Source organism: Callospermophilus lateralis, unplaced genomic scaffold, assembly GCF_048772815.1.
Source record: "Callospermophilus lateralis isolate mCalLat2 unplaced genomic scaffold, mCalLat2.hap1 Scaffold_43, whole genome shotgun sequence".
Taxonomy (NCBI): domain Eukaryota; kingdom Metazoa; phylum Chordata; class Mammalia; order Rodentia; family Sciuridae; genus Callospermophilus; species Callospermophilus lateralis.
The window spans coordinates 5,380,982-5,399,660 of record NW_027514380.1 but is presented as its reverse complement, the minus strand read 5'-3'; the positions used below and the strand labels follow the sequence as shown (position 1 = coordinate 5,399,660).

At 34.2% G+C, this 18,679-nt stretch overlaps 1 protein-coding gene across 1 annotated transcript in view; it reads left to right on the top strand.

Moving 5' to 3' along the window:
• LOC143389066 (uncharacterized) overlaps positions 1-9,712 on the top strand; it is a 41,169-nt gene extending 31,457 nt beyond the window's left edge. Inside the window, exons 2-3 of the mRNA XM_076842386.1 lie at positions 8,471-8,700; positions 8,770-9,712. Of these exons, the coding sequence (XP_076698501.1) occupies positions 8,471-8,700; positions 8,770-9,712 (1,173 nt within the window). The remainder of the gene's footprint in view (positions 1-8,470; positions 8,701-8,769) is intronic.
• The last annotated feature ends 8,967 nt before the right edge of the window (positions 9,713-18,679 follow it).

The following is an 18,679-nucleotide window of genomic DNA, read 5'->3' as shown; positions in this document are numbered from 1 at the left end:
CTATGGCTGCAGAAAAATAAACACATTTCTTCAAAATCATATGGTAATACAATTGTTAAATAATATATTTTCTAAACATCCACTCCTTAAAATTATTTTATGTAATATTTTTGGCAGCAAATCATGAATTCTATTATCTGGATTTTGAGGTTTAATATAAAATCATATGGAATAAAATTTGCCAATCCTAGAAATATTCATACATAATTTGTTGTTTACTTAATGACTTGTTGTGGAGATAGCAACTAATGAACATATTTATTTTCAGAAATATTTACTTTTTTCTTTTCAGTTTCTAATAAGCCTTTTAGATTTATTTCCTTACTGAGTCACACAGGGCCACTGATGTTTTTTTTGTTGTTGTTGTTTTGTTTTTTATTTTGTCATCTCCAGGCATTTACCCTTCTAAGAAATCTGTCTTGTGAGCTCTGTTTCTGAATAGTTTCTTAACATGAAAGGGAAAAAAAAGTATTTATGTTGCTCCTGAAATGAATTCTCAATGCACTCTCTGCAAAAGGGAGAGAAAATAATATTTCCCCATACTGACATCCCAGTGTCAGGAGCTAACAATACATTGATGGTCTTTGAAGAAATTTCATACAGTTCTGTCTCTGGGTAGTTTTCTGTAAGGCATTTAATGGAAATTTAGTATCCAGGTACCCATATTTTTTTCATCTGTACTATGGGAATACTTTTAGATCACACAGATGAATAATGCTCTTCATAGAGGCTATGAATACCTGTATGCTCTGTAGTGCACAGCTGACAAAGCCCCTGGAAGACACTGTGCAGATTCTAATTGGTTAACAATTATCTGCCACTCACATGAATTTTCTTTCAAAAGCTTGCAATAGCCTTTTCACTTTAGGCATCCATGTCATCCACATTCTCAAGTATAAAAGTTTGAATCTTTCTTTTCTGAATTCCAGGTTCCATTTCTCTTATGGTTCAATGTGGTGCAAATATGTTTATTTTTGTCTTTCTTTTACACTGTGTTTCTAATAAAAATGTTCTCTGCTTAAAGCCTATATTTCCCATGTCCAACTATGTTTAGAAATTTGACATAGAAAATTGCATTTGATAATTCATAAAGGAAAGTTGAGAATACTTCTTGCTCATGTTTCCCTTCCTTAGTAACTGAACGTGGACTATGCTTGGCCCTGTAAAGGAAGCACCATAGCCAATCAGATATATAATAAAAATGTTGATTGATTGTATATTCTCTTCTAAGAATACTCTATTCAGATACTTGACCCATTTCTTGATTGAATGATGATGATGATGATGATGATGATGATGATGATATTGATTTGCTTAGTGTTTTGAGTTCTTTATGTACCCTAGATTTCTTTATGTACCCCTCACACATCAGTGTTTTATCTGATGTGTGAGGGGTAAAAAATTTCTTCTAGGATGTAGACTTTCTCTTCACCTCACAGATTGTTTCTTTTGTTGAGAATAAACTATTGGTTTGATTCCATCCCATTTTTTGATTATTTGTTTCAATTCTTCTGCCACAGGTGTCTTATTAAGGAAATTCGGGCCTAATCCCACATGATGAAGACTAGAGTCTGTGTTTTATTCTATTAGATGCAGACTCTCTGATTTAATTCCTAGGTTCTTAATACACTTTGAGTTGAGTTTTGTGCATGGTGAGAGATAGCGGTTTGTTGAACAGGCTCTCTTTTCTCCAGTGCATGTTTTTGGCACCTTTGTCTAATATATTATAATCATAATTTTGTGGGTTAGTCTCTGTTTCCTCTATTCTGTACCATTCATCTTCCAGTTTTTTTTTTATTTTTTGTCAATGCCATGCTGTTTTGTTACTATTGCTCTTTAGTATAGTTTAAGGTTTGCTATAGTGATGCCACCTGCTTCACTCTTCCTGCTAAGGATTGCTTTAGCTATTCTTGATCTCTTATTTTTCCAGATAAATTTCATGGTTGCTTTTTCTATTTATATGAAGAATGCCATTGGGATTTTGATCAGAATTGCAGTAAATCTGTATAGTGCTTTTGGTAGCATTGTCATTTTGATAATATTAATTCTGCCTATTTATGTGTAAAGTAGATCTTTCCATCTTCTAAGGTCTTTTTTGATTTTTTTTGTTTAGGGTTCTGTAGTTTTTCTTGTTTAGATCTTTCACTTCTTTCATTAAGTTGCTTCACAAATATCTTATTTTTTTGAAGTTATTGTAATTGGGATAGTTATCTCCATTTCTTTCTCAGAAGATTTTTCACTAATATACAGAAATGCCTTTGATTTATGGGTGTTAATTTCATATCTGCTACTTTGCTAAATTTATTTACTAGTTCTAGATGTTTTCTGGTGGAGCTTTTTGAGTTTTCTAGGTATAAATCATATCTGGCATTTGCAGGTAAATGGATAGCTTTGGAGAAGATAATGTTAAGTGATGCTAGCAAGTTCCAAAAAAGCATGCCAAATGTTTTGTCTGATATAAAGAGTCTTGCTCATAATGGGGTTGGTAGGGGGAGCATGAGAAAATAGATGGTTTCTAGATACAGAAGAAAGGTGGGAAAAAAGAAAGGGGAAAGGGGATTAGCAAGGATGGTGGAATGTAATAGAGTTCATCATCAAAAATACTTGTATGAAGACACAAATTGGTATCACCATACTTTATATAAAACCAGGGATATGAAAAATTGTACTCTATACATGGAATAAGAATTGTAATGCTTCTGTTGTCATTTAAAAAATATGAAAAAAATTGTTTATAAATTAAGAACATTAAATATGTGCATGTAGTTTTTTATTATATCAAAGGAGAAATATTGGTTAAAAAAATGTATATTTCACCTGTAGCACAAAAAGAAGTGGTCATGTCCTTCATCTTCCTAAACTCAGGACAAGCATAACTCTCATATATGATTTTGTGAACTGAGATTTTCTGGAGTCTTGATATAGTTTTGAGGGTTCTGTTGGAAAAATTTCAAAATTTCTCTTACACCATTGGTATTGGATTCCTAGAGATCTCACTAAATATTCAGAACAGTCAGCTGCATCAGAGAAATAACAAAATTCTACACTTTAGTAAATCTCTGATTAGTGGTTGTACAATTAATATTTGAGGATTCCCTTTCTTAATTACCATAATTTTCTCATCTGAACTATATGTATAATTTATATCATGATATAAAAAATTACAAAATAAATATATGTGTGGTAATGTCTGAGTTTTATATTGTGTTTCAGAAATGTGGATTGTATATACTTTTTTGAACTTAATTCTTTTTTTCTGCAGAAGCAGGTAATGGTATCTTTGTGTTCCAAAACACCATCTACATGATAGTCTACAAACTTTCATTTCAACTTCAATTACATTACAGACTGTGCAAATGTTCATGTGGTCAATGTGTTATTTATTTATCTATTCTTATTTCAGGTACTGTTAACATTCAGGGATATAGCCATTGATTTTACTGAAGAAGAGTGGGAATGCCTTCAGCCTGCTCAGAAAAACTTATATAAAGATGTGATGTTAGAGAACTATAGAAACTTTGCCTTCCTGGGTAAGTTTAATTTCCTTTAAAAATTTTTAATTAATAATTATTATTTAATTTACTTCTATTGTATCTTCTGGAAACTTCTGTATAAGAATGAGTTTCAGATTTGTATTTCAATTAAAAAGAGCATTTTTAGTACAGATATTTTACTCTTTAATATATATTATTTTACTCTTTAATTTCTCCCTTTCATGGTGTGCTATATGTCCTTCACTTTAGATAAGTAGTAACTAGTGTAATTTAGTGATGTAAACTATTGTAGACTACACATAGCAGGGGACACAGTTGAGGTGTTCCAATGGAGAAAACCAAACTAAAAAAATATTAAGAGAGTAGTTATTCAGTAGAAAAAATTTTCAGAATCTTAGGTCTATTTCTTTTGATTGCAATCATTGAACACATAGTGCCCTACATTTATCACGTGTTCAAATTCTTTGTAGTCCTCTGTTTTCTAATTTAGTGATTTCCCAGTTTATACAGATTAACCACCCAAACTTAACTTTTGTTGTGAGGGCCAGCATGATCTGTTAAAAATCTTCTTGTGAGAAAATCTGTAAAGAAGCAAACATAAGAGAGACACACACACATTGAAAAGAAAAAAAAAATTAAAAAAACTGGCCACTCCTTCATGACTGAATATAGTATACCCCCAAATTGCATAGCTTCTATTACCATGACTACATTCTAACCCAGTATTATTTTAACCCCACGTGCTAGCTAACCAAGATAAGGCAGAGTTAATACAAACATAGACCCCTTCACCCTAAGTATATTACCACAGAAACTAGATAGTGCACTTTTTACTTGTCTTAATAGCTTCAGTGAGAAACTGCTGGGCATTACTATTGTGGGACTCAGGGTGCCAGTTACCATCACCCCCACACTTTCCTGTTTATTTCCAAGGTCAGAATACCTACAGACCCTCTCCTTTTTTTTTAAGGCCTTTTGAATAAATAATATTACTTAGCTCCTTAATGCTGGTGGGGGGCAAAAAATTGGGCAGGCATAAACAACAGCAAGTACAAACATCAGTAAACATCCACCTATGAATATATTTTGATCCAGATGAAATTGTGTAAACATGAAGTTAGCCAATCCAAGAAGTCTAAACATCCATCATCTTGTTGGACCTTATTAATGATATCTTTAAGTTAATCTAATTCTTTTGAAATAAAATTACTATTATCAATTAAATTGAAGAAACACGTTATTAAATTTCTCATATCCTTTATGATGTTGCAATAACACGCAATCAATTGCAGCATGATTGTCAAGTATGGCTTGACAATGTTTTTGTTCTTCATTAAGCTTATTAACAGCCATGGAGGCATGACTAATACTTTTTATGATAGCATAGGCGAGTTTCATAGTAGTTTTGTAAGCCCATAGAGCTAATCCAGGGAAACCCACTAAGGAGAATGATAAAGCAACAAATTCTGCCTTAGAGAGAAGATTTTCATGGTTTTTTATGAAGAGGAATAAACATTTTATGAATAAATTGTGCAGGATGGTGACCTATTAAATACTATGTGGATGGTAAGGACACAGTTATTCTGCTAAGACAACAATAAATACCATGAGACATTTTTGCAGGTATGTAACAATTTCATCCAAGTGAGTCAAGGTATTGTAATGGATTATAGAAGTCTAGGATCTGACAGTACTTAATTTCCCACAGCTGGTGTACAAAAACAGAGCAACATTGTTATTAAGATGAAAGCATTTACTGAGTTTTGTGTGAGTTTTCCAATCAAAGCAGTAACAAAAATATTTAGAGTACATTGTAACCTCATTTTAGCCAACATCTGTTGAGCTCAGGCTGTTAATGGTTTTATATCCCCCCAAGTAACTGAAATTATAGTATCTTGGGTTTCTCTTTAATGTTTCTACTCTTTTGAGGAGAATGATTATTCTCTTGTTTGGAGGGACTCTTCTCTTTCAGAATTAAATGAAACTTAGGAATCAGCTTGTGAAGTCCCTGATGCACATTTATAATTGCTATATCCATGATTCAAGCTAGAGTCCAAACAGGACATGTTGGCATAAGTCTAGCAGTCTATACTTTTCCCCATGTGATCAAAGGCATAGGACCATGTCATGCTGGGTCAGGTGGAAACTTATATATTACCTATTTTTTTTGGTAATGGCTGTTTGAGAATAAAATGTCTATTCAATTCAGATGACCAATTTTGAGTATTTAACTTTATGTTGTATGCTGAGAACATTAATTGTAAATAAAACAATATATAATGCATATTAATATGAGAGAGGCTAGATCTTTGTTTCTGTTTTAAAAGGCAAATATTTCGATACAATTTTCACACTCAACAAAAGTTTGTCCAAAAGGATTATGAGAAATTTCATGATTTAAAACTGTATCTTATTCATTAAAAATTGTGCAAAATGATGAGATGTAAAGGCAATGGAATTATCCATCTTTAAACAAATAGGGCCTCTAGGAGCAGATTATGCTTGGTTTCTTTTCATGCTCTCTGCTGGAACTGACTTGGCAGTTTCTTTTTTAGATTCAATTCTGTTAGTAATTTTTTTTTGTTTAGTGTTTTGCAATTTTGCATTGATAATCATAAATATTTTGAAGTGAAAAATTTATTATACTTCTACTTTGTAAGTTGTTTTCTATATTTCTTATTATTTTCTATTTTGATTAATGATTTACTTTTTAGATCATTGCTTTCCATTGTGGCATGCTTGGATTCTTTTCATACTTCTCTCTCTCTCTCTCTCTCATATATATATATATATATATATATATATATATATATATATATATATATCCCACTTCTCGTTATATATCCTTTAGGTTTTTGATTTTTACAGTATTTCACAAGTTGCTTAGACTTCTTTTAAACTTGGTCCTGCTCTTGATAAGCCTCTCACATATTGGTAGAATAGGAATGCACCTCTCATTTTTCCTAAAGAATTATTCACATACACAATTTGTGCTTATTTATATTAATATTTTTGTCTCAATTTCACTCTCTAAACTTTCATTAAATAGTTATTTAGTAATTCATAACTGCCAGTATCCTAATTTTCAGCTTTTAATGTTTTTTTTTTCTTTTTTGTCACTTGGATTAAGCCATCCTTCTTTTTGTTTATATTTGTGGTATTATTTTTATTTGTTCATTAAAGGAGCCAACAGTAGATTATATAGTCCATTTTGGGAAAAAAAAAAGTATAAAAACTTTTAAATAAATAAAAATAGGCAAGAACAGGGCACCATCCTTGAAATACTTGCTAATTGTAAGGCCATGAAAAAGTACTTCATGTTTAAGGGAAGTCATAGGAAATTAGAAACAGCATGAGTCAAACAATTTTAAAAAGACTGTGTTGCAGTTCAGTGATATAGAATTTGGGGGGTTAATCTCAAGCAACACACATGAAAAAATTAAAAGTTGGATGACCTAAAGATCCAGAAATGCCACTGCTAAATATGTATCCATGAACAATTAAATCAGAAAATTAAAGAGATACCTCTGCTTTTGTGTTTAGTGCACACATTTTTCTCAATATTAAAGCTAGGGACTAAATGTATGTGCCCATCAATGATCAAATGTGTAAAAATATTGTACTTATATACTATTATTATTTAGTTGTAAAAATATTTTGTCTCTTAAGTTGTTAAAAGAAATATATGCAGGTCTTTGCATTAAGTGAAATGTGGCAGGCAGAGATTAAATTGCAGGAGCATTTGATTCATATGTGGAAGTCATAAATTTAGTGAGTAAAATTTTGCTCACCAGGTACTGTGTTTTGTGTAAGGTTGATATTTAGTCAAAGTCGCATATTTTTATTTTATTGAGCATCAGAGGGTAAAGAGTTTTGTTTTACCACATGGTGAGTGTATTATGTTCTTCATAAACACTAATAGAAGGAATACAATACCTTGTAAGAACAAAACTGGTAGGTATATGAAACAATGATTGTGTTAATTCATTATATTTAGTCATATTAACTTTTATATATAGTATAAAATACCATGCTATATTTAGGAAATAAACAAAGGTGTATTTGTCAATGAAAGAAATCATCATAACACACAAATTTAAAAATATAAAAATTAATTTATTATACTTGATTGGAATGTGTTGACTTCATCCAAGTATTATGGCCGTAGGCTATGCAATGTTTCTATAGTCTTTTAAAATGTTTTTATGAAAATATTATAAACATATATGTGTATATTTCTTAGTAAATTTTTTGTTCATATTTCTTTTTAAGTGTCCATAGGTAAAACCCTTGTTGAATATTTGTGGTATTATCACTCAAAATATACTAGCTATTTTCATGACTGTATATCATGGTAGACCAAAACCAATTTTGGACACTCTTTGAAAAAGCCACAAATATTTGTATATGTTTTACATTTCTCTTATTCTACTGAGAGTGAAGGTAGCTGGCTGATATTTCCTAAATACACATTGCTATCTTATGGGATAAAAGGCTGTGAATGATAAAAGTAACATACTTACCTTCACTTTATTATATTACGTTTCTTAATGATGTACTCCTCTTGGATACTGTGGTCTCTACAAGAATTTGGGTAATATTCTCAAGGTCATTTTGTCTGTACATTTTTATTTAACTGATAAATTTTTTGATTTATGGTGACTTGGACTTACTAATCTGCTACACTCCTGATGAACGTATTTTACCTTTATTTCATGATATGTATGCAAAATATGTTTATCAGTGTCTAGTAGGTATTGGGTTTTTTTAAATTTTTGTTTATTTCAGCCATGAATTCTCATAATACCCAAGAAGAGTCACCAGAGAAGGGCATAAAACATATATTTCACAAAGAGATAAGTGGGAAATATAGAAGTTGTGATCTTGACTATTTACAACAAAACAAAATATGGAAAACTACAAGTAAAAGTGAAAACCAGAAATCATATAAAAAATCAGGCCTTGTTCACCACCAGAGAATTTATGCTGGAGAGAAGCCCTACAAATGTAAAGATTGTGGCAAAGCTTTCAGTCGAAAATCACACCTTACTCGCCATAGAAGAACTCACACTGGAGAGAAGCCCTACAAATGTAAAGATTGTGACAAAGCTTTCAGTCGAAAATCACACCTTATTTGCCACAGCAGAACTCACACTGGAGAGAAGCCCTACAAATGTAAAGATTGTGGCAAAGCTTTCAATCAAAAGTTAGGCCTTACTTACCACAGCAAAACTCACACTGGAGAAAAGCCCTACAATTGTGAAGAATGTGGCAGAGCTTTCAGTCAAAATGTAAGCCTTATTTGTCACAGAAGAACTCACACTGGAGAGAAGCCCTACAAATGTAAAGATTGTGGCAAAGCTTTCAGTCAAAAATCACACCTTATTCGCCACAGCAGAAGTCACACTGGAGAGAAGCCCTACAAGTGTAAAGAATGTGTCAAAGCTTTCAGTCAAAAATCACACCTTATTCACCACAGCAGAACTCACACTGGAGAGAATCCTTATAAATGTAAAGATTGTGGCAAAGCTTTTAATCAAAAGTTAGGCCTTACTTACCACAGCAGAACTCACACTGGAGAAAAGCCCTACAATTGTGAAGAATGTGGCAGAGCTTTCAGTCAAAAAGTAAGCCTTATTTGTCACAGAAGAACTCACACTGGAGAGAAGCCCTACAAATGTAAAGATTGTGGCAAAGCTTTCAGTCAAAAATCACACCTTATTCGCCACAGCAGAAGTCACACTGGAGAGAAGCCCTACAAGTGTAAAGAATGTGTCAAAGCTTTCAGTCAAAAATCACACCTTATTCACCACAGCAAAACTCACACTGGAGAGAATCCTTATAAATGTAAAGAATGTGGCAAAGCTTTCAGTCAAAAAGTAGGCCTTATTTGCCACAATAGAACTCACACTGGACAGAAGACCTACAAATGTAAAGAATGTGGCAAAGCTTTCAGTCAAAAATCACACCTTATTCACCACAGCGGAAGTCACACTGGAGAGAAGCCCTACAAGTGTAAAGAATGTGTCAAAGCTTTCATTCAAAAATCACACCTTATTCACCACAGCAGAACTCACACTGGAGAGAAGCCCTACAAATGTAAAGAATGTGGCAAAGCTTTCAGTCAAAAATCACACCTTATTTGCCACAGCAGAACTCACACTGGAGAGAAACCTCACAAAAGCAAAGTATGTGACAAACTTTTTACTCAAATATAAACCCTTATTTGCCACAGAAATATTTACACTCGATAGAATACCTACAAATGTAAAGAATGTAGGAAAGCTTTTAGCAATAAAATAGGCCTTATTCACCATAGAAGAACACACACTGGGGAATGGCACTACAAATGTGAATAATGTGGCAAAACTTTTAATAAAAAATAAAACTTTATTCACCACAGCAGAAGACACCCTGGTGAATGTGAAATGTGAATAAAGAATCATTGAGCTATGTTTCATAGTCTTTTTTTCTATGGACCAATTAATAAGGTAAACTGAGAAGGTTGTATGTAAAGATTAAGTCTCTTATCATAAAAAGTTGTCTTATCAGCTACCATAGGAAAAAGTCTTCTTATACATGGAATCCAAACAAAAATCATATTGAATATCATTCACAATTAATATTAATTAATACTTTTATAGAAACATTAAACCTCATTAACAACAGAATGTATACAGAAAAGAACCCATACAAATAGACTAATTTCTAAAGTTTCTCTCCAGTGTATTTTCTCTGATGTCTAATAATGTATGATATATAATTTAAAATTCTTCTACATTCTCTGTATTTCCATGTCTACTTTCCAGAATAAATAGCCTAGTGGTGAAAAAGAATTGATTTCATATTAAAAGCTTTGATACATTGTTTTCATTTGTAGGGGTCCTTTTCTGTATAAATTCTGTTGTTAATGAGGTTTAGTTTTTCAAAAATTATTAATTAATATTAATTGTGAATGATATTCAATATGATTCTGGTACATTGTACCAGAGTCTTCTCAACTCCTGTGACATCCACTTCATCTGCATTACACAAGAGATGGCATTATGGTGAGAGCTCATTTGAGAGGGAGAGAGAACATAATGAGACAGGAAGTCAGAGAGATTCAGAAACAAGACTTGCTCTTTTTGTAACAACTGCTTTAATAGGAACTCTCTTGTGTCCCATGAAATTTACGTGAACTCTTTCCAATATCATCCCCCCCCCCCAATGATCTAACCACAATCTACTAGATGTCACTTTTTTAACATTCCACTATTTTCCAACTCTCTCCCTTTGGAAACTAAGTTCCCAACACATGAACATTTGGGGGACATACACAAATCATAATGAAAGTAATATGAGATTGCTTCTTCTATTTTATGAAGCAATCAAAAGACTACCAACAAAGAAAAGCCCAGGATTGGATGGGTATACAGTGGACTTTTACAAAACCTTTAAAGAAGAATTAATACCAATACTTTTCAAGTTATTTCAAGAAATAGAAAAAAAGGGAGCTATTCCAAATTCATTCTGTGAGGCCAACATCACCCTGATTCCGAAACCAGACAAAGTCACTTCAAAGAAAGAAAACTACAGACCAATATCTCTAATGAACCTAAATGAAAAATCCTCAATAAAATTCTGGTGAATCAGATATAAAAAACTCATCAAAAAAATTGTGCACCATGATCAAGTAGGATTCATTCCTGGGATGCAAGGATGGTTCAATATACAAAAATCAATAAATGTTCTTCACTGCATAAATAGACTTAAAGATAAGAAGCATATGATCATCTCGATAGATGCAGAAAAAGCAATCAACAAAGTACAGCATCCTTTTATGTTTAAAACACTAAAAAAATTAGGAATAACAGGAACTTACCTTAACATTGTAAAAGCTATCTATGCTAAGCCTCAGGATACCATCATTCTAAATGGAGAATAATTGAAGGCATTCCCTCTAAAATCTGGAACAAGACAGGGATGCCCTCTATCACCACTTCCATTCAATATAGTTCTCAAAATACTGGCCAGAGCAACTATACAGATGAAAGAAATTAAAGGCAAAAAATAGAAAAAGAAGACCTTAAATTATCACTATTTGTGGATGATATGATTCTATACCTAGAAGACCCAAAAGGGTTTACATAGAAACTACTAGAACTAATAAATGAATTCAGCAAAGTGGCAGGATATAAAATCAACACGCACAAATCAAAGGCATTCCTGTATATCAGCAACAAAACTTCTGAAATGGAAATGAGGAAAAACACTCCATTTACAATATCCTCAAAAAAATAAAATAAAATACTTTGGAATCAACCTAACAAAAGAGGTGAAAGATTTATACAATGAAAACTACAGAACCCTAAAGAGAGAAATAGAAGAAGATATTAGAAGATGGAAAAATATACCCTGTTCATGGATAGGCAGAACTAACATCATCAAAATGGCAATATTACCAAAAGTTCTCTATAGGTTTAATGCAATGCCAATCAAAATCCCAATGGCATTTCTTGTAGAAATACATTAAGCAATTATGAAATTCATATGGAGAAATAAAAGACCCAGAATAGCAAAGAAACTCTAAGCAGGAAGTGTGAATCAGGCGGTATAGTGATACCAGATTTCAAACTATACTACAGACCAATAGTAACAAAAACAGCATGGTACTGGTACCAAAAAAGGCGGGTGGACCAATGTTACAGAATAGAAGACACAGAGACTAATCCACAAAGTTACAACTATCTTATATTTGATAAAGGGGCTAAAGGCATGCAATGGAGGAATGATAGCATCTTCAACAAATGGTTTTGGGAAAACTGGAAATCCATATGCAACAAAATGAAACTGAATCCCCTTCTCTCGCCATGCACAAAAGTTAACTCAACATGGATCAAGGAACTTGCTATCAAATCAGAGACTGCATCTGATAGAAGAAAAAGTTGGCTCTGATCTACATATTGTGTGGTCGAGCTCCAAATTCCTTAATAGGACACCCATAGCACAAGAGTTAGCAACAAGAATCAACAAATGGGAATTACTTAGACTAAAAAGTTTTTTCTCAGCAAGAGAAACAATAAGAGAGGTAAATAGGGAGCCTACATCCTAGGAAAAAATTTTTACTCCTCACACGTCAGATAGAGCCCTAATATCCAGAGTATACAAAGAACTCAAAAAATTAGACAATAAGATAACAAATAACCCAATCAACAATTGGGCCCAGGACCTGAACAGACACTTCTCAGAGGAGGACATACAATCATTCAACAAATAAATGAAAAAATGCTCACCATCTCTAGCAGTCAGATAAACGCAAATCAAAACCACTCTAAGATACCATCTCACTCCAGTAAGATTGGCAGCCATTATGATGTCAAACAACAACAAGTGCTGGTGAGGATGTGGGGAAAAGAGTACACTTGTACATTGTAAATTGGTGTAACACTTGTACATTGTTAATTGGACTGTAAATTGGTGTGGCCAATTTGGAAAACAGTATGGAGATTCCTTGGAAAGCTGGGAATGGAACCACCATTTTACCCAGGTATTCCCCTTCTTAGACTATTCCATAAAGACCTTAAAAGAGTGTATTATAGAGATACTGCTACAACGATGTTCATAGCAGCAGAATTCATAATAGCTAGACTGTGGAACCAACCCAGATGCCCTTCAATAGATAAATGGATAAAAAAATGTGGCATTTATACACAATGGAGTGTTACTCTGCATGAAAAAATGACAAAATCAAGGAATTTGCAGGGAAATGAATGGCACTAGAGCAGATTATGCTAAGTGAAGCTAGTCAAACCCTAAAAAACAAATGCCAAATGTCATCTTTGATATAAGGAGAGCAACTAAGAACAGAATAGGAAGGAAAAGCATGAGAAGAAGATCACCATTAAACAGGGACAAGAGGGGGAAGGGAAAGAGAGAGAAGGGAAATTGCATGGTAAAAAAATGAGACCCTCATTGTTATACAAAAATTACATATAAGAGGAAGTGAGGGGAAAGGGGAAAGAAAACAAGAGAGAGAAATGAAAAACAGTAGATGGGGAAGAGAGAAAACATGGGAGGGGAACGGAGGGGAGGGGGGATAGTAGAGGATAGGAAAGGCAGCAGAATACAACATACACTAGTATGGCACTATGTAAAAAAGTGGATGTGTAACTGATGTGAATCTGCAATATGTATATGAAGTAAAAATGGGAGTTCATAATCCATTTGAATCAAATGTATGAAATATGATATGTCAAGAGCTTTGTAATGTTTTGAACAACTAATAAAAATAAATAAATTTAAAAAATAAAAACAAATAAATCAAAAAAAAAGTAATATGAGAGACAATTGTAAAAGTGAGACATAGAATGTTATTTCTTAGTAGTCATAAAGATTCTAGATACTAAAATAAAATGCTTTAAAATATAGAAATTATTTTAGGTTGAGATTGTATTTTAAAACAATTGGAAATTTAATTAAACTACTTTTTGAAGAGTGAATGAATTTGAATGTGACCAAATTAATGGGTTAGGTATAATAAAATAAAGAAAAAGTCTGTGCAAAAATTCAACAGATGTTTAGTAAACCATGCCTAGGTATATAAAAAGAATGGTGGGATTTCTGAATATGGTATATCAAGCCAAAAGTTTACTGACTAAAATTTGGTGGCCCTCAAAACCAGAGCAAATATTCGTATGCAACATGCAGTGGACATCAGTCTCAAGATCATTCTACTTAAAATATCTGCTTCCAAAGAGTACATGATTCTTAGTAATTCTTGGGAGTATTATCTTTCAATTTCAATTTTTACCTTTGTCTACAGTTACTGCACCATATCTTGGCCAGATCAATATTTTCTTGAACATCTTCATATATTAATCTCTACATTATCTCACATATGCTTGTTTCTAGGTTGTCATGGATCCCTTCCAGTGAATTCTGAGTTGTGCAAAAGGTTTAAAAAGCATAGAAATGTGCTTATGAAAAATAAGCCATGTTGTAGGTGGGAAGTAAAAGGAGAAAAGATGCAGAAGTCCTCATCTAATCTTGTATATGCTGATACTACACAAGGTTATTCCAATGATGTGTGGTTTGTGGTAGAGAAGCAACTTTTTTAATACACTATGACACAAAGTTCATTAAGTATGGTTGTTACAGACTTTTTGGGAAACCCAAATTTTTCTTAGTAATTTTCACATTGAAAAACTACTGTTACCTTTAAACAAAACAATTCATTACAATAAATCTGACACAGTTCTTTAATATTGCAGAACAGAAAACTGGTGGCATTATTCACTGAATGCCAATATTTTCCAATAACATCGCAGACTACAATAAATGTACCTTATATAGTTTAACATCTATAGGGGTACTTAATAAAATGAATAGATAATTAAAGTAAAGATTGAAATGAGACCCAGAAATAACTAAGTGTAGTAAAAATTATTATTACCTTATTTTAAATACTAGTGCAAACTTTTGCTTTTTTCCCCAAAAGTTAATTTTTTAAACTTTGTGTATGATATTTCACTTTATTTATCTAATATTGATAAATTGTACTGTTTTTTTCATATGCACTCTCTGATGCATCTCAAATATATTTGCATATCCCAAGACCTTAGAAGATTTCTATACACTTTATTCACTATAGAAACAGTGAAGTAAGTGGATAATACAATACAATATAAAGTTAGATGTTTGAGCTTGGGTCACAGTTCCCTGAGAGTTTGCATGCAGAAGATGTAAAGTACTGAATTCAAATTCATCATAAAAAGCAGATGTTCAGATGAGGTGAAGTTAGAAATTGTTTTAATCAGTCTTTGTCACCAAAATAAATTGACCATAGAAGTAGTAGAGGAATAACAATTACTTCTGAAATCTATATTGCCCTTTTCAATGCTAAGGAAGTAAAATAGGCTCAATCTATATACTTCCCTTGGAACCAGAACTCATAGCTGGTGCTGTGATCCAAATGAATGTGCCCCCAGGAAACTGAACAGTGCCCAAACCCACTAACGTGGCCATCTGGGAGTTTTCTGTTATGTCAAGGGCAGAGATTCCATAGGCCTTGCTGAGAATTCAGACCAACACTGAGAACTGAATTGGAACTCAACAGATACAATATTGAGTCAGAAATGTTTAAACAGATAGAAGTGTGGGTAGGAATTATCTCCTTGCAAGCCAGAAAAAAACTAACTGGGGTTAATCTGAGCAAGAGGTGATTAGGCAGAGATCAAAGCAGGAGTGGGAAGCTCTGTTTTTGCCCAGGATTGGCAGTCCAGGCAGCCAGCAAGACAGGAAGGACACCTCACTAAGGAGCACTGCCTTGACGCATAGGGATGAGGACAAGGATCTTCTGAATAAAGCACAACATAAGCTCTTTCCAGTGATTTGTCCCTCCATTAAAAAGGGAAAAATTAACAGGCCCAGTGTGGCTTTTGCCAGCAACAGAACAGACCATGTCTAGTGTGGAAGAGTATTTCTAACTTAAAGAAATAGAGTACTATTAGGAAAGAGTAACTGTGCTGCAAACTTTAGGGAGAACCAAACAACCAAAATAAATAAATATAATATATTTATTCTCAAGGGAAAGCACCATGGTCCGAGAGGACAGTGATATCTATCTGCTTCAATTTAACCACTCAGCATCCTGAAGAAGCCAATAAATTTTTACCCATCTTTGCTCTTTGTTCAATGTCAGTGGATAATTTTGGTAATGGGAACAAATTGCTGCATCTTGGGTTAGGTTAACTTGCCAACACCATCGATCTGCCATAGGTTGCTCTTCCTCATGTGCTTGAGCTCCAAGATGCAGGTGGTTGCAACAGGAGCTGAGATGATGTCCCAACCACTAAAGGCCTCATCACCAAAATGGAATCCAGCCACCCAAATCTGTTGACACACAGAGACATGCTACATGTGCAAGATGCAGAAAAGCTGAAGGGAAGTAGTGATGTGGAATGAGCATGCAAACTTACATCCACAAAGTAAGAATGGATTCAGTTTTGAGTTTTTCATCTCTGTACCACCTTTGATTAAGGAGACAGACCAGCACAGAGCAAGAGATACTAGTCACTTCTAATATAGGTCTGCTCACACATAATATGCACCCAGACACCTGATATAATCAACAACCAAAGCAGGAGGGCAATAAGTAAATCTGTCAAGGGACACCAAGGCCCCCTCTGCCACCATTCCAGTCTTTCACACCATGAGTGCATTTATGGTGAAAGCCACAAGTTGTCTTTTGCCTCCCCAGTCATGGGGCTTGGTTGACAGATCAGTTTGACAAGAACACATACAAACTGGGGTCATGAAATACTATTACTCTCAATGCTTACACAGGGGTCTGACTCTTTCTTACTGAAAATACTAAAGTCATTTTATTGTATTTCTACCAGATTTTGAATTTTAACCTAACAAGTAATCAAAATTATGAATATGATATGTATCATAAATATATTAAATTCAAATTAAAGATGGTGTGTGTGTATGTGGGTGTGTGCAATTTGTTTGCTTTCTTAAAAAGCAAGATATAGCAAAACTGACATTGGGGATTAGGACACATCATGTTCTCTAAGTCATACTAAAATAGTAAGTGCCCTGACCACACAAGAGCCTCCTCACAACAGGGAGTGCTGCAGGCTGGCCTCTGAGGGGAGCTCCTTGGTCCTTGAAGACATGTTGAGGAAGGAACTCTGGTCACCAAGCAAAAAAGATGGGCAGAGCAAGAAGATGTGGTGATGACCCAGGGAGGTGTTGCAGTTTCTGGGAGCCACCAGGAAGTACCAGTATGGGGTTGCTGGAGCATCAAAAAGTGTCTGAAAGGAATAGAATCCCGAGATGTAAGATAATGCCTCAGCAGGATCCTGATTACTCTGGAAGCTTTAGAGAAGGGTCTGCCTCAGCTTCTCTCCTAGTGCCTGATAGTTATTTGGCTGGGGCATTGGGGTCTAGGGCCCACATGGTACCCTCCCTTTATGCTTCTCTGAATCTGTGTTCAATTTTCTCTTCTGATACAGTCCCCAAGTCATATTGGATTAGGGGCCCAGCCTGCTCCAGTATTATTTAATGTAAATCAGCTCTACCTGCAATGACTCTTATTTCCCATGCAGGTCACAGTCTGAAGAACCATGGGTGGAAACTAAGGAGCAGGAGAGGTCACCACCTAAGCCAGGCATTTCCTTACCTGGGATATCAAATTCCCTTTTTTCCTTTGTTCAAAAATAGAAAATTAGAGAAACCCATCCCTGGGACTATAGTAAACTTATTACTTTTTTTTAAACTCCCTCTTGCATTAATCTGTTAATGAATACCTAATGCTTTCTTCCAGAGACTTGAATGAGCAAAAATTGATTATCTATTTCCACACAAGATAAAACTCATATTTTTAATCCCTGGTGAAAACTGCCAAGGTAACAAGTTAGGAAGTCATAGTCACATAGTTAGCTGACAGTGATGTTAGTGTTGGAACCTGGATTTCCCAACCAGGACTTTGATGCAATACAGAAGGTAGTAGATTTGGAAAGGCAGGCAAAATTCCCTGGAGAGCCAAGCTCTTCCTCTCGCTAGCAAAATATCTGACTTGAAAATGATGAAGGAGAGCCCCAGGCCTGGGGAAAGGGCCCAGGAGAAGATCTCAAGGTCAAACAATGTCAGGGGCTATCAGTCCCATCACACAGGCAGGGGCAGTATGGCACCCTTCTTGCATTGGAGACAGTGAGACCCATGGAACTGGTACTGCCTGGTCAAGGTCTAGGTGACCAGGGTTTCCATGTGTGCTTCTTCTTAGCTGAGTTTGCCTCAACATGCCGTGGAAAAACAAGTTTATTGCCAGATAAGTGCCATCCCAGAACTTTCACATATGTACTTCTCATTTGGCTTAGGAACCTGCCATATTTTCTTTTCTTTCTTCCTTTATTTATTTGTATGTTTTGAATACACAACAGTGTAATGCATTACAATTTTTATTGCACATATAGAGCTCAATTTTTTCATATCTCTGTATATAAATTATGTTCATACCAATTCATGCCTTTCTGCATGTACTTTTTTGTATTACAATTCTTATTACACATATATGCTACAGTTGTTCATATCTCTGCTTGTATATAAAGGATGTTGACACCCAATTTGAATCTTCATACAGGTACTTTGGATAATAATGTACATCATATTCCACCATTCTTGGTAATCTCCTGCCG